The following is a 13,473-nucleotide window of genomic DNA, read 5'->3' on the forward strand; positions in this document are numbered from 1 at the left end:
GTGATTTATGTCATAGAGTGTTCTGCCTATGTTTTCCTCAAAGAGTTTGATAGTGTCTGGCCTTACATTTAGGTCTTTAACACATTTTGAGTTTATTTCTGTGTATGCTGTTCGGGAGTGTTCTAATTTCATTCTTTTATATGTAGCTTTCCAATTTTGTCAGTACCACTTATTGAAGAGGCTGTCTTTTCTCCATTGTATATTCTTGCCTCCTTTATCAAAAATAAGGTGACCATATGTGTGTGGGTTTGTCTCTGGGCTTTCTATCCTGTTCCATTGATCTATATTTCTGTTTTTGTGCCTGTACCATACTGTCTTGATTATGGTAGCTTTGTAGTATAGCCTGAAGTCAGGGAGCCTGATTCCTCCAGCTCCATTTTTCTTTCTCAAGATTGCTTTGGCTATTTGGCTATGGGGTCTTTTGTGTTTCCATACAAATTGTTCTAGTTCTGTGAAAAATACCATTGGTAGTTTGATAAGGATTGCATTGAATCTGTAGATTACTTTGTGTAGTATAGTATTTTCACAATATTGATTCTTCCAATCCAAGAACATGGTATATCTCTCCATCTCTTTGTGTCATCTTTAATCTCTTTCATCAGTGTCTTTTAGTTTTCTGCATACAGGTCTTTTGTCTCTTTAGGTAGGTTTATTCATACGTATTTTATTCTTTTTGTTGCAATGGTAAAGGAGAGTGTTTCCTTAATTTCTCTTTCAGATTTTTCCTCTTTAGTGTATAGGAATGCAAGAGATTTCTGTGCAATAATTTTGTATCCTGCTACTTTACCAAGTTCATTATCTCTAGTAGTTTTCTGGTAGCATCTTTAGGATTCTCTACATAAAGTATCATGTCATCTGCAAACAGTGACAGTTTTACTTCTTCTTTTCCAACATGCATTCCTTTTATTCTTTTTCTTCTCTGATTGCTGTGGCTAAAACTTCCAAAGCTATGTTGAATAATAGTGGTGATAGTGGGCAACCTTGTCTTGTTCCTGATCTTAGAGGAAATGGTTTCAGTTTTTCACCATTGAGGATGATGTTGGCTGTGGGTTTGTCATATATGGCCTTTATTATGTTGAGGTAGGTTCCCTCTATGCCTACTTTCTAGAGAGTTTTTATCATAAATGGGTGTTGAATTTTGTAGAAAGCTTTTTCTGCATCTATTGAGATTATCACATGGTTTTTATCCTTCAATTTGTTAATATGGTGTATCACATTGACTGAATCGTTGCGTTCCTGGGATAAACTCCCCTTCATCATGTTGTATGGTCCTTTTAATGTGCTGTTGGATTCTGTTTGCTAGTATTTTGTTGAGGATTTTTGCATCTATGTTCATCAGTGATATTGGCCTGTAGTTTTCTATTTTTGTGACGTCTTTGTCTGGTTTCGGTATCAGGGTGATGAGAATGAGTAGAATGATTTTGGGAGTGTCCCTCCCTCTGCTATATTTTGGAAGAGTTTGAGAAGGATAAGTGTTAGCACTTCTCTAAATGTTTGATAGAATTTGCCTGTGAAGCCATCTGGTCCTGGGCTTTTGTTTGTTGGAAGATTTTTTTAAAATTTAATTTACTTAATTTATTTATTTTCGGCTGCATTGGGTCTTCATTGCTGTGTGCGGGCTTTCTCTAGTTGCAGTGGGCGGGGACTACTCTTTGCTTTGGTGCGCGGGCTTCTCATTTCATTGGCTTCTCTTGGTGCGCGGGCTTCTCATTTCACTGGCTTCTCTTGTTGTGGAGCACGGGCTCTAGGCACACAGGCTTCAGTACTTGTGGCACGTGGGCTCAGTACTTGTGGCTCACAGGCTCTAGAGTGCAGCCTCAGTAGTTGTGGCATACGGGCTTAGTTGCTCCACAGCATGTGTGGGATCTTCCCAGACCAGGGCTCGAACCCATGTCCCCTGCATTGGCAGCCGGATTCTTAACCACTGCGCCACCAGGGAAGCCCTGTTGGAAGATTTTTAATCACAGTTCTAATTTTAGTGCTTGTGATTGGTCTGTTTATATTTTCTAATTCTTCCTGGTTCAGTCTCTGAAGGTTGTGCTTTTCTAAGAATTTGTCCATTTCTAACAGGTTGTCCATTTTATTGTCATATAGTTGCTTGTAGTAATCTTTCATGAACCTTGGTATTTGAACTGCTTTTGCTGCATCCCATAGGTTTTGGGTTGTCGTGTTTTCATTTTCATTTGTTTCTAGGTATTTTTGAATTCTTCTTTGATTTCGTCAGTGATCTCTTGGTTATTTAGTAGCGTATTGTTTAGTCTCCATGTGTTTGTATTTTTTACAGTTTTTTTCCGTCAATTGATATCTAGTCTCATAGTGTTGTGGTCAGAAAAGAGATTTTTCTTGTTTCTTGAGGTAGGATTGTAATGCTATAAACTTCCCTCTTAGAACTGCTTTTGCTGCATCCCATAGGTTTTGGGTTGTCGTTTTTTCATTTTCATTTGTTTCTAGGTATTTTTGAATTCTTCTTTGATTTCTTCAGTGATCTCTTGGTTATTTAGTAGCGTATTGTTTAGTCTCCATGTGTTTGTATTTTTTACAGTTTTTTTCCGTCCATATATACGGGTCTTGTTTTTGTATCCATTCAGCCAGTCTATGTCTTCTGACTGGAGCATTTAATCCATTTTCATTTAAGATAATTATTGATATGTATGTTCCTATTACCATTTTCTTAATTGTTTTGGGGTTTTTTTGGTAGGTCTTTTCCTTCTCTTGTGCTTCTTGAGGAGAGAAGTTCCTTTACCATTTGTTTTTGTTTGTCTGTAAAGACCTTAATTTCTCCCTTGAATCTGAATGAGATCCTTGCTGGGTAGAGTAATCTTGGTTGTAGGTTTTTCCCTTTCATCACTTTAAATATGTCCTGCCACTCCCTTCTGGCTTGCAGAGTTTCTGCTGAAAGATCAGCTGTTAACCTTATGGGGATTCTCTTATATGTTATTTGTTGCTTTCTCCTTGCTGCTTTTAGTATTTTTTCTTGTATTTAATTTTTGATGGTTTGAATAATATGTGTAGTGGCATGTTTCTCCTTGGATTTATCCTGTATGGGACTCTCTGTGCTTCGTGGAATTGATTGACTATTTCCTTTCCCATATTAGCGAAGTTTTCTACTCTAACCTCTTCAAATATTTTCTCAGACCCTTTCTTTTTCTCTTCTTCTTCTCGGACCCCTATAATTTGAATGTTGGTGCATTTAGTGTTGTCCCAGAGGTCTCTGGGACTGTCCTCAGTTCTTTTCATTCTTTTTTCTTTATTCTGCTCTGTGGTAGTTATTTCCACTATTTTATCTTCCAGGTCACTTATCCGTTCTTCTGCCTCAGTTATTCTGCTATTGATTCTGTCTAGAGAATTTTTAATTTCATTTATCGTGTTGTTCATCATTGTTTGTTTGCTCTTTAGTTCTTCTAGGTCCTTGTTAAACATTTTTTGTATTTTCTCTATTCTATTTCCAAAATTTTGGATCATCTTAACTATCTTTACTTTGAATTCTTTTTCAGGTAGACTGCCTATTTCCTCTTCATTTGTTTGGTCTGGTGGGTTTTTACCTTGCTGCTTCATCTACCGCATATTTCTCTGTCTTCTCATTTTGTTTAACTTACTTTGTTTGGGTTCTCCTTTTCTCAGGCTGTAGGTTCATAGTTCCTGTTGTTTTTGGTGTCTGCTCCCAGTGGGTGAGGTTGGTTCAGTGGCTTGTGTAGGCTTCCTGGTGGAGGGGACTGGTGCCTGTGTTCTGGTGGGTGGGGCTGGATCTTGTCTTTCTGGTGGGCAGGCTCACGTCCGGTGGTGTGTTTTGCAGTATCTGTGAACTTATTATGATTTTAGGCAGCCTCTCTGCTAATGGGTGGGGTTGTGTTCCTGTCTTGCTAGTTGTTTGTTATGGGGTGTCCAGCACTGGAGCTTGCTGGCCATTGGGTGGATCTGGGTCTTAGCGTTGAGACAGAGATCTCTGGGAGAGCTTTTGCCATTTGATATAACATGGGGCCAGGAGGTCTCTGGTGGTCCAGTGTCCTGAACTCAGCTCTCCCACCTCAGAGGCTCAGGCCTGACACCCGGCAGGAGCACCAAGGCCCTGTCAGTCACACGGCTGTGAATATGGCAGTCTCCATTCTGAAGTCAGATTATGAGGGTCTACAGTAGCTGTTCAGCTATAAGAGGATGACTTGGGAGCCCTTTGTCTACGAGGCTGTCTCCAGAAGCCGGTGGCTAAAAGAGTAGGTCTCTGCATGTGCTGCCAGAATCTTAAATGTTTATACAGAGGTCTTCACTGGGTTCAGTCACGGATTTGGTACAGATGGCCTCAAGAACACCTTACTCTCTCTAGGCTGTGTGCTTGAAACGGCTCCTAAGCCTGAGGGTCTACAAGCTGCAGGAAGACGAGACCGCCCAAGGCGGCCTGCAAGCCGAGATTCTTGCCACGAACCCTCCTCCCTAAATGTTAATATTAAGGTCAACATAGTGGTTCACTCCCTCACTCAATTTTCTCATAAGGAAGTTCATGCAAACACCATCAAAAAACCCAAAACCAAAACCACAACAACAACAAAAACATCCTGCAAATAACTTGGATACCTACTAGCACAGGAATTGACTAAATAGTGAACATCCATACTATGGAATATTATGCAGATATGGAAAAGACTGGGTTACGTCTCAGTGTTCTGTCCAGAATGGGTGCATTGGCCGAATGTGGTTATTGAGAACTGAAAATGTAGCCAGTTCACACTGAGATTTTACACATTGGCTGTAAGTGTAAAATACACACTGGACTTCAAAGGTTTAACAAGAAAAAAAGAAGGTAAAATAACTCAATTTTTTATATTTATTAGTTGTATGTAGAACGATATTATTTTGATATATTGGGTTAAATAAACATATTTTTCAAATTAATTTTACTTGTTTCTTTCTACTTTTTAGAAGTGTGAATACTGGACGTCTCTTGTGGCGCAGTGGTTAAGAATCCGCCTGCCAATGCAGGGGACACGGGTTCGAGCTCTGGTCCGGGAAGATCCCACATGCCGCGGGGCAACTAAGCCCGTGAGCCACAACTACTGAGCCTGCGCTCTAGAGCCCGTGCCCCACAACAAGAGAAGCCACCGCAATGGGAAGCCTGCGCACCACAAGGGTAGTCCCTGCTCGCCGCAACTTGAGAAAAGCCCGTGTGCAGCAACGAGGACCCCGTGCAGCCAAAAATAAACAAATAAATTTATTTTTTTAAAAAGAGTGAATACTAGAAGCTTTAAAATTACATGTATGACTCAAATTATATTGTATTGGAAAATCAGTGCTGGTCTAGAGGGATGTTCATTATACTTTAAGAGAAAAAAAATAAATCACAGAGTTTTATTTTTATACATATATACACACATATGTACATATATACACATATGTATGTGTATGTATAATATATACATATTATGAACCCATAAATATATACACATATTATGACTGCATTAAAAATATCCGTATATATGTTATGTGTTTGAGTGAGCATGGGTGTGGGATATGTGTGTGTGTTCATGTAAGTATAGAGAAAAGTGTGGAAGGATACACACCAAACCATTAATCCTGGTGGGGGTTGGAGAAGGGAGGTTATATACACTGTAGAGTAGGGAAAATTACTGTTTTTATTTGACGTGTTTCAAGGAGCTCATATTGTTTTTGTAGCTGAGAGAGAAATTAAAATAAAGTATTTCTAAATAAATATTTCTTAAGCTTGTTATATGCCAGGCCCTGTGCTAGGCTCTGGGCATATAAAGATGAAGACCTCCAGGGAATTCCCAGGGACAGGGTTTCTATTTTATTCTCAGGAAGTAGTCAAATGGTGTGCGCAGTGAATGTTTCCTAGAGGAGCTAGTTGAGTTGGAGCTGAATCTTGCATGACACTTAGTTTTCCAGATGGAGACGAGTTTAAAGAGTATTCCAGACAGAAGGAATTAAACTTTGGAAGACAGGTATACAAGAAACAGCCAGAGGCCTTTGGAAACTGCCAGATTATGTGAGGAAGTAGAGGTAAAGGAAACTGAACAGGTAGGCATAGTTCACGTTTAGAAGGGCCTGATGTGTTAACAGAAGGATTTTCATTCAGTGCTAAAGGCTTTGAACTTCCTTCATAGAACAGGACATGACTAGATTTGTATTGTAGAAAGATCATTCTAGCTGCGGACTGTACAGAACACTGGAGAAACTGGGGAAGCAATGGTTTCTGCACTCAAAAATCTTACAGTTTGGGAATTCCCTGGCAGTCCAGTGGTTAGGACTCAGTGCTTTCACTGCCGTGGCCTGGGTTCAATCCCTGGTCAGGGAACTAAGGTCCTGCAAGCCTCACAGCAAGGGGTGGAGGCTGGGGGAAGCTTACAGTTTACTTTGGAAAAGAGACAAATGATAACCAGCATTTATCACATGCTTACTTTGCCAGGTACTGTTCTAAGTACTTCACAAACATTAACTCTTTTATTCTTCACAACTTACCCTATGGTGGGTAGCATTTTGATCCCTCCATTTTACAGAGAAGTAAACTGAGACACAGAGGACTCAAGTGACTTACCCAAGGACATCCAGGCAGGCAGGCAGGCAGGCAGGCTGACCTTTGGAGATTAAGAACTTAATCCTCTTATGATATTGTGTCTTAGATTTATAATGGAGTGTGTTCAGTTCTAAGCTAGGATAGCTGTCTTGGGGACCATCTAAGATGGACTAGGAGAATCAGATCATTCTATTCCAGAGGAGATGACTTCTAGCCTGAGATCAGAGGCATGGACTAGAGTTCATGGGGAGGGGGGTCAGAATTCTCCAGGGAAACGGAGTAGATTGTTTAAAAGCCCTGAGCTGGGAGAGAACATGGCTATTGAGAGGAACTGAAAGTTATTCAGCATGGCTGGGTCATAGAGTGGTGGGGAGAGAAGGGACTAGTAAAGTGAGCTGGGACAAAACCAGGTGGTTGTTAAAAATTTTTTTTGACTGCATCCTAAAGGCAATGAAAAGCCATTGAAGGGCTTCCCTGGTGGTGCAGTGGTTAAGAATCCGCCTGCCAGTGCAGGGGACACGGGTTTGAGCCCTGGTCCGGGAAGATCCCACATGCTGCAGAGCAATTAAGCCTGTGTGCCACAACTACTGAAGCCTGCACGCCTAGAGTCCGTGCTCTGCAACAAGAGAAGCCACTGCAATGAGAAGCCTGCTCACCACAACAAAGAGTAGCCCCCACTTGCTGCAGCTAGAGAAAGCCTGCACGAAGCAACAAAGACCCAACGCAGCCAAAAATAAATAAATAAATAAATTTATATATAAAAAAAGAAAAGCCATTGAAGTGCTCAATGTAAGGAGCAACTTGTTTTGCATTTTAGATTACTGTGGCTATTATGTGGTGAATGGATTGGAGAGGGTAAGCCTGCAGGCCTAAGATCAGTCAGGATGTTGTTTGGGTCATCTAGGGGGCCAGGCTTCAGGGGACTGGAGAGAAACAGGCCGGACAACTGCTTGTTGAATACCTATTACCTAAATTAAACTGGCATATATTAAATACAATTTTTGTAAGGATTTTTGGGTAACATCAATGCTGAAGCAGTTAGCATACTGTATGAGAATTCTTTGTATAGGAATGAGATGGGGAGGATTGGGAGGAAAAAATGAGGATTTTGGAGCTCTATAGAAGTGGGTTTGAATTCTGGCTCTGCCATTTCCTAGATCTGTGGCCCTTAATGAGTCACAGAAGCATTCATCAGGTAAAAAAGCTCTACCTTCTCACTCTGGTCTGAGCTACCTCATCTCCATCATCTCCAATACTACAGTATTCTACTATTCTGAACTGGTCTCTGTTTCCAGCCTTGCCCTCTTGATCCAATAACTCAAAGTACCCAAAGTAATACTTTTAAAGCATAGATTATATTCCTTTTCTGCTGAAAATCTTTCAGTGGCTCTCCATTTTACTGTTCATTTAAATAGCCTCTACAACCCCATACCATCTCTACCCCTTTCTCACCTCCTTTCTACTATTCTCTTTACATCTCCTATACCCCTCCCACCTCCTACGGTGCTCCAGCCAGAGACTTCTTCATTTTTCTTCAAATACAGGAGGCAGCCTCCTGCCTCAGGGCCTTTGCACTGGCCTCTCTCTGAGCTTTAAATGTTCTTCCCCTAAATTATTCCCACTGACTCCTCCTTTACTCAAATGTCATCCTTAGTGAAGCCTTCCATAACTAACTTATTTAAAATAATATAAAGGGCTATGGAAAAAAGAAGGGAGATGAGGACCCGAGTATTATCTTGTGTGTTTTATTTATCTTGATTACTGTAGCTCCTCCCATGAGAACACCAGGATTTTTGTCTTTTCAGTTCACTGTTGTATCCCCATAGTCAAAAATCAGTGCCTAGCAGATAGAAAACACTCAGATGTGTCCTTCTAATGATATTTAATACATCTAATAATCACAAAGCACTTACTAAATAGGCCAGGCCTAGTTCTAAACATTTTACGTATTTAATCCTCCCCATAATCCTACGAAGAAAATACAATTACTATTTTCATTTTACAGAAATGAAGGAATGGAGGAAACTGAGGCTCAGAGAAACCAAAGAACTTTCCTAAGGTTACACAGCTAGTAAGTGGAGCGACTATTTGTGGAATGAAATGAATGAAATTCGACTTGGCGCAGGGATGGAAACTGACACGGTGGGAGCGGATGCGATCAATTCACGCGAGTGCGTGCAACTTGAGCGCGCAATGCACCGCCTGACGCCAAGATCTAAAAGAGGATGAGAGGGTGCTTTGGAAACAGCGCGGAGAAGGCTCCAGTGAGCCACCGAACTGCCATCACCAGCCACCGCTCAGTCCACGGCGGCATGGAAGCAGGAAGTAGCGGCGGACGTCGCGTGGGGTGACGTCACAGTGGCGCCGGCAGCGAAGGGCGGGGGAGGAGGAGGAGCGAACCGGGCTTGGGGGGCGGCTGCACAGTCTCTGGGATCCCCAGGCCTGGAGGGGGGTCAGCGCGCGGCCGGCTGGCTCTGCCCCCCGTCCGGTCCGGAGCGGGCCTCCCTTGGGCCAGCCCGATGTGACCGGGCCCAGCGGAGCCTGAGCTAGGAGCGGGTCCGTCGCGGAGCCGGAGGGCGGGAGGAACATGACATCGCGGAGGTGAGGAGCCCCGAGGGCCCGGCGCGGGCCTCGGCCCGGCCCCCGCCGCTTTCGTTCAGCCCCGCCCGGGAGGGGGCGGCCCGGCTGGGCTTCAGACTCCCGTCCGGGGTCGCGAGGGCAGGCTCCGTCCCAACCCCCTAGTCCTCCCGGGCCCGGGGTCCGGCCCCACCGCGCCCCCACCCCTCGGGTCCCCATTCATTTCCTGCCTCCCCGAGTTCCGGCTCCCGCAGCCCTAGGGATGCCCATCTGGACGGGGCAGGTAGAACCGCCCGGGGAACCGCGGACGCCAGCGGCCCGGCTCGGCGCCGCATTCCTGACCCATTGCCTCATGAGAATTGCCTCATGGTGATTCCGAAATAACCCCGCTCACTTGGGGAGGCTCCTCGGCCTGGGACACGGGAGGGGAGAGTAGGGGCCAGTTGCGCGGGGCCAGGACCCCGACGGTCGAGCCGCTCTGGGTCCCTCTGCCTCTTGCGCGCATTTGGGGGCTTTACTCAGGATCCCTGACCCCTTTATATGCCTCTTTGCATCTCCTTTCCCCCCCACCCCTCACGTGCCAGAAATGGAAAAACTGACTGTATCTGCAGCTATTAGAAGTATTTCCTTCCTCTGCGATCTTCGCTTTGGGAGATGGGAGGGAAGGGAGCTGTATATCTAGTTATTTAATCCTGCACAACCTTAAAAGTCAGGTAACATTAATCAGCCCCGTTTTACAGATGTGGAAACTGAGGCTCAGAAGAAACATGCTAGTAAATGATAGGATTTGAACCTAAGAGTCAGAAGGAAGGTTAGTGAATTAATGAGATCCTTTGAAAGCTCAGGGTAATCATACTACTAATAGCTAACATTTATTTATCTCTTACTGTATGCCAAACAAGTTTTACTATAACTCTATGAGGTAGGTATTGTTATCCCCGTTCTAAAGATGAGTAAAGTGAGTTTCAGAAGTTAGGCAACCTGGGCTTCCCTGGTGACACAGTGGTTAAGAATCCACCTGCCAATGCAGGGGACACGGGTTCGGGGTTCGAGCTCTGGTCGGGGAAGATCCCACATGACCCGGAGCAACTAAGCCCTTGCGCCACAACTACTGAGCTTGTGCTCTAGAGCCCGTGCTGTGCTCTAGAGCCCGTGAGCCACAACTACTGAGCCCATGAGCCACAACTACTGAAGCCCGCACGCCTAGAGCCCGTGCTCTGCAACAAGAGAAGCCCACGTACCACAGCAAAGAGTAGTCCCGGGTCCCCGCAACTAGAGAAAGACCGTGCACAGCAACGAAGACCCAATGCAGCCAAAAATAAATAAAATAAATAAATTTTTAAAAATAGAAGTTAGGCAACTTGCCTAAGGTCACTCAATCAATAAATGATGGAGCCAGAACCCCTCTGTTAATTACCAGGTTACTATTATTTTATAAGTATTGCCAATAATTTGTAAGCCTTGATTTTGTTGTTAAACAGTAGTGTGATCTGCTGTTTTCAGATAATGATCCTGCTCTTTTGTATTTCCACTCTTTATATACGCTTCATATATAAGACCCATTGTTTAGACTTCATTGTCCTTTTATGGTCACTGTCTTAGACATTTGAGAAACTGTTTCAAGCTGTTGGAGTTATTTGAATGAGAGACTTTTCAAAATATTAGGAATGTCTTCTCAGAAATACCTGCACATCATTCATGGAATGAAAAGAGAGAGAAAAGAAAACTGAAAACTTAGGAAGTGAGTGATTTGGACAGGTCTGTTGGCAAGTGCTTACAGATCTGGGTAATATATAATTGCATTTCAGCAGAACAGTGTATAGCCTCAAATGTTCTAATTCCTTAGGGAGCTTTTAAATAAAACAGTTGTCTATTTAATCTGTCAAATAGTCATTGAGCCTTTTGTTCCTTGTGTCTGCTCTTCCAGACAAGTAAGGATCTGCTTCTTTTAGGAGACAAAGACTGGGGGCTGGGAGTGGGGTAGGGGCTGGGTAGTAATAGACCCTACATTGTCCAGCTTGTTAGTTTAGAAGCCAGGAAGTGTGGGTATAGCCAAAGCAGCAAGTGGTAAAGATGACAGTTTGAAACGGAGTAATTCCTCCTCTCCTCCAGCCCTCCCTTACCTATTATGGAAAAGAATTGTGTGCCACCTAAAAAGCAGATTATGAATGTAACACACATAATTGGGGATTATTTATTATTATTTTTCAGATCATAGGTCTATTTTATTATTTTAACCCAGCTTTATTGAGGTATAAATGACATGCAACAAATTGCGTATATTTAAGTGTACAATTTGATAAGTTTTGACACGTGTATACACTCGTGAAACCATCACCACAATCAAGATAATGAACATATCCATCACCCCTTTTGATGGCTCCTCATGCCCTTTATAATCCCTTCCTTGTTGCCAGGCAAACACTCTTCTGCTTTCTGTTACTATACATCAGTTTGCATTTCCTAGAATTTTATGTAAATGGACTTTTATGTGTGGCTTCTTATGCTCAGCAAAATTATGTTGAAATTCATCCATGTTGTAGTGTGTGTCATATAGTTCCTTACTTTTTATTGATTAGTAATATTGCATTTTATGGATGTACCACCGTTTATTTATCCCTCCACCTGTTGATGGATGTTTGGGTTGTTTCAGAGTTTGGCTTCACAAATAAAGCTGCTCTGAATGTTCATGTACAAGTGTTTGTATGGATGTATACTTTCATTCCTCTTTGGTAAATACCTATCAGTGGTATGGTTGGATCACATAGCAGATGTATATTTAACTTTTTCAGCAATTGCCAAACTTTTTCAAAGTGTTTATACCATTTACATTCCCACTGGCAGTGTATTAGAGTTATGGTTCCTCCACATCCTGGCCAACACTTGGAATGGTCGGTTTTTAAATTTTAGCCATTTAAAGGGTGTGTCATTGTATCTCATTGTACTTTTTTCCCCCATATCAGCACTTTTTAATCTTTTAATTTTAATTTTACTTATTTAATATTTTAATGGAGGTATAATTGACATAGAACATTATATTAGTTTCAGGTGTACAGCATAATGACTTGATATTTATTCATTGTAGTTTTAATTTGTATCTTCCCTGGTGACTAATAATATTGATCATCTTTTCATGTGCTTATTTGCCATCTGTATATCTTCTTTGGTGACACGTCTATTTGATTAAATATTTTCCCTTTTAAAATCTACTTGTTAAAAAAAATAAAATTTACTTGTTTGTTTTCTTGTTGAAATTTGAGAGTTTCTTATTCTGGATACAAGTCTTTGATCAGAATTGCAAATGTTTTCTTTTCGTCTGTGGCTTGTCTTTTCATTTTTTAAAGTGTTTTAAACAGAGGTTTTTAATTTTGCTGAAGTGCAGTTTATCAATTAAAAAAAAAAAAGGATCATGCTTGTGGTGTCATTCCTAAGAAGTTTTTGCTTGACCCAAAATGTCTCAAATGTTTTCTCTTGTTTTCTCCAAGTTTTATAGTTTTAGGTTTATGATCCACTTTGAGTTAACTTTTGTATGTGGTATGAGGTGTGGCTGTATCTTCTCCTTTTTGCATATGGGTGTCCAGTTGTTCTAGCACCATTTGTTGAAAAGACTGTCCGTCTTTACTGAACTTGTACCTTTGTTGAAAATTAGTTGTCCTCTTATATGTGGGCCTATTTCTAGACTCTCTTCTGTTCCATTGATCTATTTGTCTTTCCTTATGCCAATACCACATGATCTTGATCATTGTAGCTTTATAACAAGTCTTGAAATCAGATAGTGTTAGTCTTCGAACTGTGTTCTTTTTCAAATGATTTTTAACCTCAGAATTAATTCATTCAACAATTAGTTATTGAACCGGACAGGATGAAGCAGTAGAATAGGCAAAGATCGTTGTTCTTATGGCTGAGAGAGAGAGTGGACAAACACATGAATAAATGAGACTATTTCAGGTAGTAATAACTGCTGGGAGGGAAAAAAAATAAACCGAATGTGGAGAACGTGGTTAGTTTTGATAATGGGTTTAGGAAAAGTCTGAGGAGGTGATCATATGAGCTGACTCCTGAATGACTAATATTCTGAATTTTATTTAATTATCAAAGTAATTCTTTTTGGTTCATGGGTTTAGGGTTTAGAGTTTGTATGCATTTAATAATTACAATGTCATATACTCAGTATGCTGATACATCTCAACATCATAGGTAAGGAAAGGAAGGTGTGAGCAATTACATGATTCTCCCTCCCACCCAGGTAATATAGCAATGCTAGTGCTGAGTTTAGATTTTGAGATTGCTTGGCTGCCCTACTCTGCCTTGTTTAGCTGACAAAACTGGCTGTATTCTTCAGCATCCGGAACATCTTTTGCATTTGTTTTTGTTCC

The 13,473-nt window shown here is 41.7% G+C and overlaps 1 protein-coding gene across 3 annotated transcripts in view; it reads left to right on the forward strand.

Moving 5' to 3' along the window:
• Positions 1-8,925: 8,925 nt before the first annotated feature.
• PTPN11 (protein tyrosine phosphatase non-receptor type 11) overlaps positions 8,926-13,473 on the forward strand; it is an 83,355-nt gene continuing 78,807 nt past the window's right edge. The window contains exon 1 of one of the 3 annotated variants that reach the window (XM_028480690.2): positions 8,926-9,121. In XM_028480690.2, coding sequence (XP_028336491.1) covers positions 9,108-9,121 — 14 coding nt within the window. In that variant the 5' untranslated portion in view covers positions 8,926-9,107. The remainder of the gene's footprint in view (positions 9,122-13,473) is intronic. The other 2 variants (XM_024121107.3, XM_024121108.3) reach the window with 2 other exon arrangements.

The sequence above is a fragment of the Physeter macrocephalus genome, chromosome 19 (assembly GCF_002837175.3).
Source record: "Physeter macrocephalus isolate SW-GA chromosome 19, ASM283717v5, whole genome shotgun sequence".
In the NCBI taxonomy this organism is placed as follows: Eukaryota; Metazoa; Chordata; class Mammalia; order Artiodactyla; family Physeteridae; genus Physeter; species Physeter macrocephalus.